At 39.2% G+C, this 19,171-nt stretch overlaps 1 protein-coding gene across 1 annotated transcript in view; it reads right to left on the bottom strand.

Annotated features, from left to right (window-relative positions):
• The window catches only part of dnah9 (dynein, axonemal, heavy chain 9), a 119,544-nt gene that overhangs the window by 58,248 nt on the left and 42,125 nt on the right, over window positions 1–19,171 (bottom strand). The window contains exons 43-52 of the mRNA XM_049013154.1: window positions 18,712–18,908; window positions 18,382–18,544; window positions 17,816–17,939; window positions 13,966–14,108; window positions 12,160–12,321; window positions 11,647–11,880; window positions 4,476–4,736; window positions 2,366–2,791; window positions 1,630–1,749; window positions 1,118–1,306 (exon numbers count right to left, since the gene is read on the bottom strand). Of these exons, the coding sequence (XP_048869111.1) occupies window positions 1,118–1,306; window positions 1,630–1,749; window positions 2,366–2,791; window positions 4,476–4,736; window positions 11,647–11,880; window positions 12,160–12,321; window positions 13,966–14,108; window positions 17,816–17,939; window positions 18,382–18,544; window positions 18,712–18,908 (2,019 nt within the window). The remainder of the gene's footprint in view (window positions 1–1,117; window positions 1,307–1,629; window positions 1,750–2,365; window positions 2,792–4,475; window positions 4,737–11,646; window positions 11,881–12,159; window positions 12,322–13,965; window positions 14,109–17,815; window positions 17,940–18,381; window positions 18,545–18,711; window positions 18,909–19,171) is intronic.

Here is a 19,171-nt window from a genome sequence, read left to right as displayed (position 1 = left end):
AAAGATGCCCCCGAGACGATCCAGCACATAACAGCAGGGTGCAAGATGCTAGCAGGCAAGGCGTACATGGAACGCCATAACCAAGTGGCTGGCATAGTGTACAGGAACATCTGCGGGGAGTATGGGCTGGAAGTCCCAGGGTCAAGATGGGAGACACCTCCAAAGGTGGCTGAGAATGATAAGGCTAAGATCCTGTGGGACTTCCAGATACAGACTGACAAACTGGTAATGGCTAACCAACCGGACATAGTAGTGGTGGACAAGCAGAGGAAGAAGGCCGTAGTGATAGACGTAGCAATCCCAAGCGATGGTAACATCAGGAAGAAGGAACATGAGAAGCTCGAGAAATACCAAGGACTGAGAGAAGAGCTAGAAAAGATGTGGAAGGTGAAGGTAACAGTGGTCCCAGTAGTAATTGGAACACTCGGGGCAGTAACGCCCAAACTGGGAGAGTGGCTCCAACAGATTCCAGGAATGACATCTGAGATCTCTGTCCAGAAGAGCGCAATCCTAGGAACAGCTAAGATACTGCGCAGGACCCTCAAGCTCCCAGGCCTCTGGTAGAGGACCCGAGCTTGAAGGACAAAAGACCGCCCACAGGAGGGCGAGTGGGGAATTATTATATTCTCGCTTATATTTCCACAAAAACATAACTATACATTAATTTGTAAATATTTCAGCAAACTTTTCCAAACACTGTAAATTTTGTAACTCAGCAGCCAAACTAATATATTTTTATATTTTAATGTTCGAGGACATCATGCCCCAATATTTTATAAACAAAACTGTTTACCATGGAAATTGATTATGAAGTCTCTAAAATTTGACGTAGAATTAATAAAGCATGTCCAATGTACCGTTTGGCCATTTACTTGAAATCATCCATTACTTTCCTCCTGGAAAAAAAATAAACTTGTTGATTGAGCGCCATTTGTATTAAGCCGAAAAAAATCTGTTTTTAAGCAAAATGTGCATGATATTACCATTTTATCATGCAAATTCAATTTTGGTAAGGGCTAGGATGGTTTAAAATTTGAAGCTTAAAGTAATGGATTTTAGAAATTACAAGTTTATAGGGCTGGAACGGGTCTTTCAAATTGATGATTTGAGAGCTAACCTTGAGCTGGCTTAGGTAAGGTCTCCAGGTCTTGTCCATCAGCTCCAGGCGGTAGCGCTTAGTGAAGTAGCCCAGGTAGGATACAAAGGCTGTAATCAGCAACACGTCCCCACAAAGCGTGCTCTCTTGGCGCTTGAAATTACTTACGGCCTCGGCCCAGCGGACATTCTCTGATGCAAGCCCACCCACCTGAGAGAAATAATCCGCATGGAGTTACACTGTTGTCATATAGCAGGTACTAAAATATACCCACAAGCTAAATGTTAGGAGCTAATGTACTTTTTTTTCTTAAAATGAAATTATTACTGGTACAGATATACCTGTATGGGTACAGGATGTATACAACATGGAAGTAAACAATACATATGTCTAATGCTGCTTTTGTGCCTGTCTTATAAATATAGCATGCTTTGCTGAAAATGTCAACTGTAATTTTGGTGAAGAATCTCAGTCCTGAGGTGCATTTATCAACTTCCAGCTGAGTGTCGGCGGTTCATGCCAGGGATGCCCACCAGGCGGTTGGCAAGAGAAATGGTGTGCGCTGTGGACTCGGCCTCCTGTTGGCACTTCAGCTTGTCTGCAGTGGCTTTCTCAAACTTTGCTGTTAACTTCGCCAGGTTTTCATTAAGGTGCTAAGAGACAACAGAGGTGAATAATAAGCTCTTCAAAAAGAAAAAGCGCTAAAGAAGCAAAAACCTTCAAACACGCTAAGATGCTCATTACATGGCAGCGATCAAACAGGCAAATTTCAAAAGAGAATCCTGCCACTCCTTTCCTAAACTTATAATCGTCGATCATTATCAGCGATTTTTATTTTTTTTGGGGGACATACAATTACAATAAGAAAAGAGACAATTAATTGGGAAGGATATTTATAATCCTTAAATTGTTTGAAAAAACAGGTTAAACTAAGTGTGCCTTTTATTGATTGATTGATTGATTATTCTGGAATATCCCCTTTGCTATCCTCATGGTCTATGTATGGCAATGGCCAAGATATCAGGTCAGGTTTATAAATGTGAAAGATTTTATTATTATTATTATTATTATTATTATTATTACTACTATTATTACTACTATTTTAACAAAGAATGACATCCTGCACATCTTGTGCTATTTTTGTTATTCATACTTGGGTTATACACTTGGGTGGGAATATCCTAAGAAACCAAGTTTCACCATTTAAAATAATCATTTTTTTAAAAAAACATCCCTTGGCCAGTCGTAAGAGCCTTGCACATCACTCACAGAGATCTTGGCTTTAATGGTGGTGAGCTTCTCCTGAGCAGCCGCTAGCTCTGAGTTGGCTTTGCCCAGTGCTTGTCTCTTGGGTTCCACCTCACAATACACCTGGTAGAACTTCACTATGTTGATCACCCAGGAGCAGAGCCCTGCTGCTGCGTAGGACTTCGAGGCTACAAGTTCCGGGTTGAACTCAGGATCCTGGAGGTAGGGCTGGATAGCCTTCAGGCAGTTTTCATGGATGTTTTCCTTGTTGAAGTTGACCAGGGAGTCCAGAAAGCTGTCAACCTTAGCCATCATCACCTTGGCTGCCTTCCAGCTCCTGTCTTTAGGGATTCGACCACCAGGAGCCATCAAGACCATGACAGCAGCAGTCACGTTGGTGACAGCAGACACAGGGGAGCCAAAGGACTTTAACTCTGTCAAGTTGTTCTGAATTCATGCACAGAAAAAAATATATAACAAATATATAACATGTAAAATACATGTGTAAGTACCAGAAGAATATTGACAAAATTCTCCGGGAAACAAGACTAATAACGATGCCAGTTGTGTGTTTCTTTGAAAGACGGGCGTGATGTCTTTCAAACACAGAGCATACAGAGATACAGAGCAGTAAAACCCCCTGGTGGTTTCATTAGTCTGAGGGACTTCTGAGACTGATTGTGGGAAAATGTTCTTGTGCTTGTATCAAACAAACTTAACAACTGGGAAACAAGTAGAGTGAAAACCTTTCTAATAAGAAAAATTTTAGTGGTTAATATTTTCCCATTGTAAAGTGAAATATCGATAACTGACCACCAAAAATGTAGCTCAATGAATGTTTTAAGGCAAAAAGGTTACTATACGAAGAAGCTGAAACATGCAAGGGAAAAAAATTATTAGACAGGCAGACAGACAGACAGACAGACAGACAGACAGACAGACAGACAGACAGATAGATAGATAGATAGATAGATAGATAGATAGATAGACAGATAGATAGACAGATAGATAGATAGATAGAGTGCAGCATGACACTGTCATTCCAAAACTGAATGCTATAGTAGTCCTCTATTGAAAATCTCTCATATTTTGATCCCTACAAACTCTGTGTAGTTTATCAGGAAGTAATCTTAAACCAACTCTTGTAAGACACTCACACAAATTCTATTTATCATTTTCACAACAGGAGTTGTAATATATTCAAATCCTATCATTTTCCTCCAAATTGGCTGCTGATTAATTATACAATAGTGGCTAAGATATCTGAGTCCTTTGACACTTTTAATATATCCAAATGATCACAGGAGGTCTATTGGTTATGATTGTCATTAAGGATGAATCATTAAGACTGCAGATAATTTTCACTGTTTGTGACTTAAAAATGCAAAACTGAGGGAAAAACATTTTAATCATGATTTGAACTAACATGGCCAGCTGGGTAATGTCGGCCTGCTCTGACTCAAGAACCATAAAATCAAAAGTTTTCAATATTTCAGTTTCCAGGAAGTATGGTGAGGGTATTTTTAAAATCATTTCAGTCTTGCTTTCAAATATATTTTGACAATATTGGGTGTAATACTAATATCAATGTACATTACAGTATTGTATGTTTTACATAAAATAATACATTTATGCATTTGCTGTTTAAAAATTCACAGAATATGCCATATGTGAATTCTTATATACTTCAGTTTTCTGCATAGCAGAAAATTAAAACACTATACATTCTAAACTACATGAAAATGTATCTAAAAGAAATATTACTAATGAATCTTGTGTATTCATTTTATATATAGTGTCTAGAAAATATATTGCACCATAATAACTGTTTAAATATTTAGCAATATGTAATTCCACATGCTCATGTCACTAAACAAAAGGCCTTCCAAGCAGTTGCATTGTCCTGTTAAACTGTTTTGAAATGTTTGCTTCCTGTTAAAATAAGCTTTGGAAAGAGTGCGGTCACATGGGGCCAAAAAGATGAATCTGCAGTTGGATTCTCTTCCAGTTTCTATTTAAGTAAATAGTGTGACTACACAGCCTGAGGAAGACTAGACGCACGAAGCCAACACCTGCTTCATGCAGCCACAAATGAATACAAATACGCAGTAAGAAGACCGTGAAGCCTCACCTTGTTCAAAGTGTTAAGGGCCTCCTGTGCAGCTATGAGAGCGGGTTCCGCTTTGGACAGATCTTCCTCACAGTCCTTTTGCTTCCCTTGGACTACAACAGCGATCTTTGCTACTTTCTCTTCCTCCTCATCAGCCATGGCCTTTTCCTTGCTCACCTTCTCCGTCTCCACCCCCACCACCTGGATCAACTTGTCTGCATCCTCATTCTTCTGCTTCAGTTCCACTTCCTGAGCAGCCAGCTTGGCTTTCAGGTCATCCACCTGTTACACATTTCAGTATCACGTCATTACTTTAGGTCATCCACCTGTTACACATTTCAGTATCACGTCATTACTTTAGGTCATCCACCTGTTACACATTTCAGTATCACGTCATTACTTTAGGTCATCCACCTGTTACACGTTTCGGTATCACGTCGTTACTTCATGTCATCCACCTGTTACATTATCTTCTTTTAATGCTTCAAACTGACTGTAGTCATGCAGTTCCAGTAATGTCCCTGCATTCAGTGCATTCTCAGCAGATATCAACCACATAAGCATTACTTGCTGTCAATGTAATTAGTGCAGTTCTGTACTAGGTGAGGTCTGTGAATATGCAAAGTTTAACTGAGTGGATATAAACAGTAAATAAAAAAAATCATTTCACCATAGCCAGCCAGATGTTTGTTTTCAGACAATTTTGTTTGGAGGATTTGTCACTAAAACCTCAACCAACTGAGCCACTGTAGAGTCCAGGGGTGTAGTATGGGGGGGGTTAAGGGGAATTAGAATGATTATAGGGGCCCTATTATGATGTGTTTTCATGGGGCCCAAAATCTCCAATGACACCCCCCGCCACCAAAACCTACCCCCACACTTCCCTACAGACTATACTGTTACATAATGACTATATTATAAGTGCGGCTACTAACTGTCCTACTTCTAAAACGCTGAAAAACACCCACTCATCTACCCATCACCATGTATTTGTAGAGTCATTATCAAAGTATAAAGTAGTTCGCTCAAAACAGGGATCTGTGCATGAAAGTGGTGATGAGTTTTAAACACTACTTAGATGATGTTTAAGATAGAAAGCTTCTCTTAGACGGAAATTAAGGCAAAAGATAAGCACCGTATATAAATTCAGAAAGCGTTTAAAAACCTCTAATAGCAATGCAGCACTAATAAAGCAGATATACAGTATATTGTAGCACCAGATACTTCCTGTTTGCATATGATCACATTAATCAAAAGTGGAGTTCTTCTGAGTTGTGCTAATTTCTTTGGGGTAACATAATAACACAATGCAATATCACATAATCAAATTGGTAACCTGAGGTCGATTTAACTAAGAGCCGCATAAGAACTGCATGTGTGCAGTTATGATAACACCGAGACAGCACATTTACATGTGGAAAAAGCTGTAATCATCAAAGTAACGGTATATATGTAATGACAACTTTTAATAGAAGCTATAAATTTGCAGACAGATTACAAAATTATATCCATATATTATCAGAGAAGAAAGCGTAAATGCACCTCTAGGGGTGGCATACCTAAACCTGAATTTTCTTTATTTCAGCGAATGTGGATTCTCATATATTAGCAGGCATACACTGGGATTTTGCCAGAATCTACATCTAACACATAAAAATAAATTGATGAACTATATATTGGCAAAAATAAATATTAAATGACTTTCTAGTAGTACTAACATGTACACCATAATACAATGAATATTTAACCAACCTATATTCCTCCTTCTTGCTTACACTTTAAAACAGTGTCCTGTTAGGGACTGTCTGCAAGTATAAGTCTCCCCAGCATGTCCCATGATTACAGCAATGCTGCTTCTCAAAGTGTCAATGGCGTTTTGTGGTCTTGCCAGTGTAACCGGTCTCGTTTGGGTCTTTGTTTACGGCCCGATCGCGCCAAGCGAGTCCAGTTAAAACATAGTCCCGGTTAAAGTCCGAGAGCTGATGCTCTCACTCTGCGTTGTGTATTTTTTTTGTTGTGTGTGGTGTGTGGGTGCGGGAGAGGGAGAGACGACACCGCGTGGCTTCCTCTGGACTCGGAATCCGACGTCCCTTTATTGGCACGTGTCTTTTCCTCTCTCTGGTAATGAAGAGAATGTTGAGCTGCTACATGCTGCTGGGGAATTAATCCTTTGCTCTTCATTACCAGAGAGAGGAAAAGACACGTGCCAATAAAGGGACGTCGGATTCCGAGTCCAGAGGAAGCCACGCGGTGTCGTCTCTCCCTCTCCCGCACCCACACACCACACACAACAAAAAAAATACACAACGCAGAGTGAGAGCATCAGCTCTCGGACTTTAACCGGGACTATGTTTTAACTGGACTCGCTTGGCGCGATCGGGCCGTAAACAAAGACCCAAACGAGACCGGTTACACCAGACTATAGATAGAGTAAAACTTATTACCTGAAATTCCCTGTAGACAACCTTAGCCTCAACCCCATTGACCTCCTTTAACTAGCTGTCAAAACAACACTTACGATCCTAACCTTATTTACCTCCTGCACAGTCTAGGTGTCATAACTATTTATGTCGACCTACATAACCATGCAATGACCAAAGTATTTTCTCAGCAAAAATTAACCCTCATTACTTTTACACAGTTTCACTGTAATTATAATTTATATGATAATCAGAATCCTGCAAGAACAAAAGTAAATAAAAATAAAGTAGAAATAGTACTATTCTGTAAAACTGCCAGCACACCTATATTTATATAAGCCTATGTCACATGCTATTTCATTTATATTTCATTCCATCTACTACGACTGATGTAGCCTGACAATTTCAGCAGGAAAACAGCTTGTCATGCAATGTTTTAGCAGTAGAAACTCACAGGTTTGATTCACTAGGGTGGCACACTCTGTCAGAATGCCATACATACAGTACTTGCTGTTAAAATACTAATCTACTTTCCTCAACGAAAGAATGCTCTTGATTTTCTCCTCTATCAATCACCATTTCATTCACATTGATTTCTAATAATCTGGTGATGCCTGATATCAGACATCAAAATTGAGTGATCAAGTCCCTTTTTCAATTTTAAGGCACTCAGACACATACCTAACAGGTCATTGAGTTCCCCCCCCCCCCCCCCGCCCTGCCCCCGTTTTACTAAGATATTAATTTTGCTCTGCAGTAATGCATTCGTCTCCCAAAGAGAAGGTTTCTAAAATGGTAATTGAATCATTAGAAGTGGAAAATGGCTTTTGACAAACTAAATTGAAAATTCCAATTTGCAAGTATATAAAAATTTGATTTTGGAGAACTGCTCATAATATTGTATGTGAAAATCTCACCTATGGCCACAGTCATTACTAATGGAATAATGTCACGGAACTTTGCATTAATCAGGACCAGCCAAGGCTATTCAGCAACTACTTCTCTATCCTGCCTCTTAACGAAGCTCTTACTATTGCTGCATAAAAATTATATGTGAAAATAAATTATAAATAAAGTAAATAAATTTTATACTTCAGCACAATATATAAACAGGCTATAAACCGACTAAAACCCACACTCATCATTATTTTATACCTCCCTTATTAGGAAAACACATTGAAAAAAATACTGTATTAACTGCCATGATTTGGAAATAATTTTCTACAGTGTCAAATACACAATATCTTTACTGGAGGAAAACATTTACAGGGTTTTATTGCTCCCACTACTAACATCTGGATACAATTATATACACAGCCAGTGGATTCAGTGCAAAGGGATTCACAGAATACAAATCAAGCTGTATAATATGCATACACAGGTAACTCTTCACACTACAGTATGTGTTGAATACCCCACATAACTATTTACACACCACCTGGCTCTGCCCACTCACTGAATATTTTTGGCAGCCAGTCATTGACATCACAGTCAAGTTCCTTCTTTCCATCTTTCCACCTCCTTCATTCTGTCTAGTTGGAGTCCATTCAGGAATGAACCTTTCAACCCCAAGCACTAGAATTATCCTTAATAGCACTCTTAGAAAATATCATGCTGAATTTGAAACCTAATAACTGCGCAGTCTTTAGACCTGCCGACGCAAGACCTATTTGTGAATTAAAATTCTTTATTTGTTGAAATGATGCCATTATATAAATATGCATTTTTATAGAATAATCTAATAATTCAAATATTTGCTACACCATTGTTAATATTATTCCATCCATCCAACATGCAACCACTTCTCCTGGACAGGGTTGTGAGTATTAATATTACTGACAGTATTTACTATTTATAAATGAGGGCATAACAGTATGTCATACCTGCAGGTTTGAAATTAAGCCTCCACCTTTTGTGTATGGAGCCTGCATGCTTCTGTTGGGCTTTGTGGGTCCTCCAAAGGCAGGAAGTTAGGCTAACTCGTGTTTCTTCATTGCCCATAGAGTATGCTTGTGTGTGTGAATGCATATTTGTGCTCTGCGACGGGCAGGCATTCCAGCCAGGGTGTAGCCCAACCCCAGTGACCCTGACTAGGAAAAGCAGTTAGGAGGTGGATAAATCGATTCATAACTGTTTTGTTTATTGTCTGATTCTATCTGTGTTTTCAGTAACTGCCGTAAATGTTTGTGACAGTTCAATATGTGATTCATGGAAACTGGTGATTGAATTGCGCTTGACTCTGTGGCTAAATCTATGTGTGTGTAACTGCTCTACAGTATACTGGCATTTCTCCTAAGGGATACTCTTATTATTTTTCCCTCTGCAGATATTATATATGTATATTGTAAGCATCAAATATGTCACTACCTAACAAGCATGATGCTACTATTTCTGAGTTTTGAAGCCGAGCTAAAAAATCATCCAGAAACGTCATACAAACATCTTGTAGCTGTGCCTCAGAAACAGATCTCCGGCTGGGCGTAATTCTGTATAGTCTTATGAATTATCTAGCAGATGGTTCAATCCACCATGAGAGGGCGCACTCCCCCACCCTGAGTCACCTATACTCAAGAAGTCTTTGAATGTCTACAGCGATCTACAACTGTATGTCTTTTGTAAATTTGTAGGTTTATATTGTTTAACGGCTGTTCATTAGGCAACATGTTCATCTGTGTTAGCAAGAGTTTTCATGGGTTTGCTCCTCACTCCAAAAACATGTGGTTAGTTGTGTTGGTGTCTTTGAATTGGCCATAGTGAGCAACTACCCTCCAGTGGACTGGAATCCCATTGAGTGTTTCCCCTGCCTTTTGCTTTACATTTCCTGGAATAGTTTCCCAGCTCACCAAGACTTTGCATTAGTAAGGAATGAATTGCCTTTATAGAGTCAAGGTAACAAGTTGTACTTTTCCTAATATTAATTTCAAATTGTTCTATTCAAATTTAGTTGTAAAAAAAAATCTAATATTATATTCTTATAATCTAATATACATATATTATAGTAATATCCTAATTATCCAATGGTGAATTATCAGCATTATATTTGATTTAAATGTCACAAGGGATATTTAATTGTACCATATCAGATACAAGGTTCTAGAAATTAATTTTATTATGCTTCAATTAAATATGTCATTAGACAAAAATCAATAGACAAAACTTGAAGGGAATTAAGAACAATATTAATTCACTGCAGTATTAAAACAGTAAAATGAATGGAGTCGTAAGTCATGTTTCCCCCCACAAAACCCCAGTTTTGCATAGTGATAAGCTCATTACAGTAAGCACAGTCCTACACGGAAAGAGAGCCCACAGCATCCCCAATATCGTCCCAAACCATGCGGGACGGAACAATGCCTTAGCAGAGAGACAAATATTTAAAGCTGTTTTTGTGATAGTGCTTCGGCAATGACTCAGCTGACTCCTCCCCAAAAAAAGCAATCAGGTGTGCTGACGAAGACATAGAGTACAGCTGAGATGCTTCCACATTTGGAACTTATTACTGAGATTTAAGTGTGGATAATAAACCTTAATGACACGCTGCGGCACAAAAGGCCACTGACGTCAGCGCGGGGCCTTACGGGGCCACTCTGTTAAGGCCGTGCTCTGCCGCTGAAAAGCAAATCCCAGGCAGGATGGATTCCTCATCCATCCATTTTCCAAACCGCTTATCCTACTGGGTCGCGGGGGGTCCGGAGCCTATCCCGGAAGCAATGGGCAGGAGGCAGAGAAGAACCCAGGATGGGGGGCCAGCCCATCGCAGGGCACACTCACACACCATTCACTCACACATGCACTCCTATGGGCAATTTAGCAACTCCAATTAGCCTCAGCATGTTTTTGGATTGTGGGGGGAAACCGGAGTACCCGGAGGAAACCCCACGACGACATGGGGAGAACATGCAAACTCCACACACATGTGACCCAGGCGGAGACTCGAACCCGGGTCCCAGAGGTGTGAGGCAACAGTGCTAACCACTGCACCACCATGCCGCCCCTGGATTCCTCATAAGCACAGGATTTGGCAATGAAGCCACAGTGATAATAAGAGGGTAACAGCACAGAAATTACCACTGAAACGAAAACATCTCACTAATTTGGGCCAGATATAGAAATAAATATGCAACAATGACAGATGAAACCTGAAAATTTATCCAACAGAGTATTGTCACAGTACGATGAAAACTGCGTGCATCTACTTTTTGACAAGTGTGACTTTACTACAGTTGGAATGTGTCATTTTCCTGTCTACTGCGTTTGACCAAGATATTTTTTTAAAGAATCTATTTAGTTAGTATTTATGATGGTATTAGTTTGGTGTCCAAGCACCAGCAATGCTGGATTCCTATTATTTTTTACTGATTAGTAACATTTGTATTCATGATAATCGTTTGTATGGATAACGTTATTGCTAATTTGAACTACTAGATAGCAGGCCAACTAACGTCATTGTTAATTGTGAAAATATATCAAGATTAGCTTGTAAAAGTTAGTAAAAATTATAAATAATAATAAAAAAAGATGTTTGTATCTTGTTAGCACTGACATTTTTACCTCTCTGACAACAATCCACATAAGTCCATTGAAAATAAATTGTAAAGCAGATTCTGTGAAAATACATTATTTCATGCCCCTGAATTGATGGAAACTTGAAGATACGTGTTCTTCATTGGATAATGACGATATAAGTAAACACGACTTGTGCTCATAATGTGATACAAAGAGAAGCAAAAGGGATGATTTCTTTACTGCAGAGACAAACGCATATGACTTACCTGTGAAGAAGTGCTGTTCAGCTTTTGGAGACCATTCTCAAGTCTCTCCATCTTCGTGGCCAGGTCTTTGCTCTTCAGTGACAACAGGTTCTGATAGAGCTTGATCTGCTCTAGGAAGGACTTTGGCGTGGTGTAATTATAGCGCCGCTCATTAGCGAGGTAGCTCCGAGAGGACTTGTTCACGCTAGTGTGAACATACGCCATGAACATACTGACAGACTCCTTTAATTCTGGCTAAATGTGGAGAAATGCATTAACACTATTAGCCACACATTATGCTTTATTGATTGCTTTGTTTCTATTAAGATTACAGCACATTCCTTCAGTCACTTCTACTAAATGGCAAGTTATACTTTATAATTCACAAATGAATTCTTATTTTGTATTAACATTCTTGCATTGTTTTTTTGCACCCTAAGTAGGTGTCATTAACAGCAAAGGAACTCATTTTAAGAAAAAATTAACTAATGAGGGACATTAACTTTTTTTTTTCTGAACAGCTTCCCGACAAACCTGTATGTGCTCAATATCCTGGAGGAAGCGCAAGCTGACCGACTCCAAGGCTTCTTGCGGCCACTCATGGAACCAGTCGATGGCTGTGCAGTTGACCACAGCTGGGAACTTTCGGCTGCGAACACGAAGCTTGCTGCCCACTGGAGAGAAGCAGAGGGCCACCTACAGGGAGTTTGAGCAGGCAGTTTTCATGCATATGCAATCAACCACAAAGCAAGGCTTTTGAGAAAAGCTCAGCTCATTCAACTCTTACATACGAACACGTCAAGTGTTAAAACAATTATTTACACACGTCAGTGGCTTATGATTCAACACTAATGAACAATCTGTACCACTTTTTCTTTTTAACCATTTAATAATTAAACTGAACCTTACAATTAGTGTTACAAAGGCTATATATTTCTTATATCATTTATAAGCTTTATAAGTTTCATCTTAAACTAGGCATCTAAAAAGCAGTTTTTCAAAACAATTATAGCATCATTAAAATTAACATAAAGTCACATTTTAGGCTTGAGAGGAGATATATGTATTTTCCTTTGTGATACAGCCATTCACATAGAATAAATCATCAACTTTTTATAATTATATCTCAATATGCATTCAAGTAGAAATAATTAAATTATGTTTTTGTGAAAGAGAGGAATTGGAGCCAAGAGCATTCTGATTAATTGAAGCTATGACCTTTCAAACTTCATGCTCCTTTTATTCGCTATTCAGTAATTGAGTTGGATCTATAAGCAAAACACTCAACTGTTTTTCAACAGCACAAGCACAGATGGAGATTATAGGGGAAAGCAGTCTAGATGAGAAAGAAAACACTTCCTTACACAGAAGGTCACGAGAGTTAGGAACAAGATTGCTTTTAGCAATGCGGACACAGTCATCAGATTGATTCAAGCAAGCGTCACTTAAACATCTATCAGCTCTAATCATTAAATATCAAAATGAGCAAGACTGCCTGAAAAACCTCTCTTCATTTGAACATTATTTTAGGTCTTAAACTAAAACGGAATGAACGATTGAATGAATGAATGAATGAATGAATATACTGCAATAAGAATATGGTTGGATGATACTGTATTACGAATGAAGTCAGATATCCATTTTACCCACGAATGGAAGATTCATCCATCCATCCATTTTCCAAACCGCTCATCCTACTGGGTCGCGGGGGGTCCGGAGCCTATCCCGGAAGCAATGGGCACGAGGCAGGGAACAACCCAGGACGGGGGGCCAGCCCATCGCAGGGCACACTCACACACCAGACACGCACACATTCACACCGACGGCCAATTTAGCAAGTCCAATTAGCCTCGGCATGTTTTTGGACTGTGGGGGGAAACCGGAGTACCCGGAGGAAACCCCACGACGACATGGGGAGAACATGCAAACTCCGCACACATGTGACCCAGGCGGAGACTTGAACCCGGGTCCCAGAGGTGTGAGGCAACAGTGCTAACCACTGCACCACCATGCCACCCCGAATGGAAGATTCAGTTTCACATAACTCACTAGACTGAATGATATACATATGTATACAGAGATAGAAAAACCCTAATCCCAATCACGGCACTCTTACGCCACACCAAGCCCTAACCTTAACCATAGGTAACGAAACAAAATACAAGACTTTCTACATTTACACTTTTTTTTTTATTGCAATCACAGATTTTAATAAAATTGAGGATATCTCAAGGAAGAAAGTTCCAGGTGTCACCACACTTTGGGTACAGTTTGTTCCCCAAATGTGATCCACGCTTCCCCCCCCCCCGTCACCCCCACGCACACACATGCTCACTTCACCTTCAGCTGTCTGCGCACGCGATCAATGAAGAACTTCCAGCAGTTCTCCCTGGTGTCGATCAGTCCCTGGCCTTTGACTTCATTCCTCAGGCTTCCTATGATATTTTCTACTTCATCATCGGGGAACAGGTCAGGAATCTCACCTGTGGTGTATCATTGGTGTAAACACACATAGACACAAACACAGAAACACACAAAAATAACACATTAAGAAAACGTGGCCACGACTGAACTAAAACAAAAAAACTAATTAGTAAAACGTGGCTATGATTTAACTAAAACGAGGGAACGCATTAATAAAACGTGGCCATGGTTTAATACATGGTTGGAACAAATTAGTAAAATGTGGCCACGATATCAGTTTTTTCGTTATGCCATGAGTAATACTTAGTAAAAGCTAGTGTTTTGGCTACACTGTTTGTGCCCGTTAGCACAACTAATGGGCTCATTTGACAGGCTTTATTGGTAGATAAGTTTAGATTAGGTTAATTTTCAACTCCAAAATATCGCAAAAACTTCCACAACAATATCACGGTGGGAACTTATTGCAATACTGTTCAGCCCAAATATGTTCACAGAAATTACCAGTATTATATGGCATTTCATACTGTAAGCTCTCCACAACTTCATAGAAAATCCCTAAATATCCCAGTGAGTACATGGCTTTGCTTTGTCTCGTCTTGTGTGCCTGCGTCAATCTACATAGTTTTACAGCATCATGTCTTGCCTGTCTTACCTGACGTGGCTTATTTGCCCAACTGTGTACCATTATGTCATAATGGGAGGCGGGCAGGGGTGAGCAGAGGTGGGCTGGTTTGGAGTGGCTTCACTATATATGTATATATATATATATATATATATATATATATATATATATATATATATATATATATATATATATATATATATATATATATATATATATATATATATATATATATATATATGGCTAAGTGACGGGACTAACCTTCATTTTTAACTGTGGTTATTTTTGCATATAGGAAACGTAGAAAGTACATTAAGTGATGACAAAGACAAATAAGGTAAATAGCACAAATTGGTATCCTTGCACTATGAGATGAGTTGGTCAAACCTTGAAAGTCTTCTTTTAAAATGTAAAAGGTTCTGCTTAGCAATACTGCCAGCTGACTGCATTTTCATTCACTTCTAATGGGAAGTTCTTCTACACACCGTCTTCCTTCCCCCACATTGCCAAGTAATCAAGGAGATAAATTTTAATCGATGCTGTTTAATAATGGAGTACCCACATTTAATCCAGCAATCACGACAGCTCCAACATGTCCAAGCACACACACAAACACACACACATATATATACAGTGTGTATATATATATATATATATATATATATATATATATATATATATATATTTCCAGGACAGACTGGCATCTCTCAGCATGCTCCACAGTACTCATGCCAATTTACAGCTCAGATACTTCTCAAGGTTTGAAGAGCAGCAACCTCATTTACAGCTCGGTAGTCTCTGTGCAATACATAATTTGTATCTAGCACAAAACAGGTCTACATACAAACTAACACTATGCTCTATAACTAGATAACGATCTCTGATTAAGAGAGAATACCCCTCTTTAAATAGTTTACTTATAAGTACATATATCTTTAAGACAGACTGCAAAATTGTGGTTCAGTCATACATACACTGAACAAAAATATAAACGCAACACTTTCGGTTTTGCTCCCATTTTGCATTAGCTGAACTCAGACATCTGAAACATTTTCTACATACACAAAAGACCCATTACCCATTGTGGGCAGTCTAAGGCACACTTGTGCAATATTCATGCTGTCTAATCAGCACCTTGATATGCCACACCTGTGAGGTGGAACGGATTATCTCGGCAAAGGAGAAGTGCTCACTAACACAGATTTAGACAGATTTGTGAACGATATTTGAGAGTAATGGGTCTTTTGTAGAAAATGTTTCAGATCTCTGAGTTCAGCTCATGCAAAATGGGAGCAAAACCGAAAGTGTTGCATTTATATTTTTGTTCAGTGTATGTCTCAGGGGGTATTCCAGAAAGCGGGTTCAGAAATTAACATTTATTCCACTCCAAATGGAATGAGCCTAAAAAGACGTTAAACATGATAATCGGTTTCCAGAACTGCCGACTACGATTTCGGGGATTATCTTTATACTAGTATTTCATACTTAATGAAATGCAGGCTTGCAGAACAAGAAAAAGCCATTATTAGCTGAACAGTGAAAAAAAGAGAATTTGCCATGGAGACGGACGCCAATGAGAGTACTACTCCCTCCTTTTCGCAATTAGAAATGGAAATATTAACGTCTGTGTATCCCGAGTGCGGATTTATTGTAAAGCAAAAGTAACACTGAAGCTGCAACAAAGGAGAGAGAAAGATGCCGTGGCAAAAATTAACAACTAGTTTCCGCATAAGTAGATCAACTTTATCCAAAATTCATCAAACCGATGTGGTGGAAAACAATGTCTAATACAACAGATGGAATATTTTACGTTAATGCTTCACATTAATGTATATATGGGAATGTATTTAATGTACAGTAGCTGCAATCTAGTTGGAACCAAAAGAGCTTAGCAGCAAGTTAGAATGACATAGACCTATAAAAACCCAGCTCAATGTGGTAGAAATATTACCCTGTATATAAGTGTAGACTTTAGCTAAAGTAGGGGTCTCCAACTCCGGTCCTGGAGAGCTACTATCCAGTAGGTTTTCTATCCTACCCGGCTTCTGATGAGCCACACCTGCTCCTGGTATTTGCCTGAGAGCAGGTGTGGCTCATCAGAAGCCAGGTATGATAGAAAACCTAGTGGATAGTAGCTCTCCAGGACCGGAGTTGGAGATCCCTGAGCTAAAGGTTAATACTCATTATGGATGGATGGATGGATGGATGGATGGATGGAAGGAATAAGGTGTGTGTGTGTGTGGGGGGGGGGAGCTCTGGAGATGTTTGTCCCCTGGTACTTCTCACATAATCAATACTGACTTTTACATATAATGATTGGCCTCTTCCCAGTGAGCAATGGCAGGACTGGCCTAGTGGATCTTCCTGGCACCATAAAGTGTCATGCTATTATATGCGATTGACTGCTTGTCAGATTTTGCCTGATAGTGCTGAATGCGTTACATAAATTAAAGCACTTATTAAAGGAAGAAAGTGAGGAGTAATATCAGACTATTCAGTGACAGGACATGCAAGGAGGACTCCAGAGATATAAGTTCATGCATGAGTATCTCACATGTCAGTAGGCCTATCTGATTATATGCACTTGCTGATTGTCCTCTAACAGATTTTGACTGATCCATCCGAAGATGATGAGGATCCAATTACCTCAGCAACACAGCTAATGTCCTGCGTATAAGTGAAAGTAGGATATTTACAGACTGGGCATTAAGAAAATGTTCTCGTCCGAGTTGCCTTTTAAGGAAATATATTTGCTCCGTGTAGAGAAGCAAAGAGTATTATCTCCAGATGAAGCATATTCATCTTAAAAAAAGATTTTAAAAAGTTTAGGAATTGAAGTGCTGCAATAGCAATTAAAAATGAATTTTGTGGTTGCGAAAAGTGGGACGATTCTTAATTCATTTGAAATGACCATCAAATTTGCACATTAACAAAACAGTAGTGACTATGTCTTCATTTCATTTATTGTGGCGGTTATGAGTGGTTACTAAGAAAAATGGCTATTGATTGCTGATTAATTAATGATTGCCTAATGCTCAGTCCGGTTCTTACATTTAACTTGGAATTCCGCACTAAACCAGTGTTGTAAAAGAAAATTACTAGGCACAACTGTATGTATTTAAAAAAAGGAAAAAATAAACTTACCTGATGCCAAAAGATCATTGATCAAAACAAGGAATTTCTCATCTGCTACTTGGGCATCAGTCATCAAAAACACAGTGGCGACATTCTTTACTCCAGCTTTAATGTACAGTGCAGCTAAATCATTCTGGAAAAAAGCATTACAATAAAGATATAATTCATTATTATGAGCTGATTAATGTACTTGATGTCATGTAACAATGGTGTAGTGTAGTCTTTTCCCAACCCAGTCCTCGGGGAACCCCGGACAGTTCACGTTTTTGCTCCCTCCCAGGAACTGTCCAGGGTTCGCCGAGAACTGGGTTGGGAAACACTGGTGTAGTCTGCTGCCATATCTGTATATCTGTTACTAAGGACGCCTACCTTTCCAATGTAATTACTAAAGCGCCACACATTATTATTATTATTATTATTATTATTATCTTATGTTATGTGGTGCTTCTGTAATTAACAACAACAACAATAAATTGTTAAATATCAAAAATAACAATACGTTTGTAACATTATAAAGAGTACAATCTTTTTAGGATTAATGGAATAATCTGAAATTCTAAAAGTTAAAGACCTACCTTGAGATCAGAGATGCTGTAGCCTTTCTTGAGAGAAATCTGAAATACTTCCAAGGAACTTATGAAGGCCGCGAGCCTCGTAAGACTCTGCTTGCCGCTGCCCCCAACTCCCACCAGGAGTGCATTTCCTCTTGGAGACTCTAAGATTCGGTTGATGCGACAGCTTCATGAGTAAATAAGAAAGTGACAGAGAACAAGAAAAAAATGATCAGTTAGATTGTGCCAATAAAAGGCATGACCTCCTAGGGTTAGTCGCCATGTAGTTTTCATCCTCGTGTAACGGCTTAAGCACAATTCTGGATTTAATAGGAACACAGATGTTGGTCTTACATGTGTGACATGGCATCCTCAAAGAGGACCAGATTCATTGTGGCATTGACTTCATTGTAGCTGTCCAAAGCCTCAAGAAGTGTCTTGTTGAGGATTCCCCATGACTGAACGGGCATATATTTGGGTTCCCCAGTACCACTGGCAAAGTGGCAGAAAACATTCATGGCCTTGATTTCTTCAAGTGTCTCCTCTAAGTCCTAAAGGAACATGCAGAATGAACTTCAGAATGAACATGCAGTGAAAACTAATTTCAAATTTACGGGGAAATGCTACCACGCGCTCCTTCAAGGAACCACCTTCAACAAACAAACAAACGACATCACCACCCACGACAACAACAAGCTTCCGTATAAACTTCATTTAAGATTCAGAATTAAACGTCACTTATGCTAGTGTAGATATAGTTGTGGCTGATCCATAACAGTATAAGGCTGCACAGACAGGAAGGCAGCATGAGTCT

Source organism: Brienomyrus brachyistius, chromosome 5 (assembly GCF_023856365.1).
Source record: "Brienomyrus brachyistius isolate T26 chromosome 5, BBRACH_0.4, whole genome shotgun sequence".
NCBI classification, from domain to species: domain Eukaryota; kingdom Metazoa; phylum Chordata; class Actinopteri; order Osteoglossiformes; family Mormyridae; genus Brienomyrus; species Brienomyrus brachyistius.
This window is presented reverse-complemented; position numbering and strand designations above follow the sequence as displayed.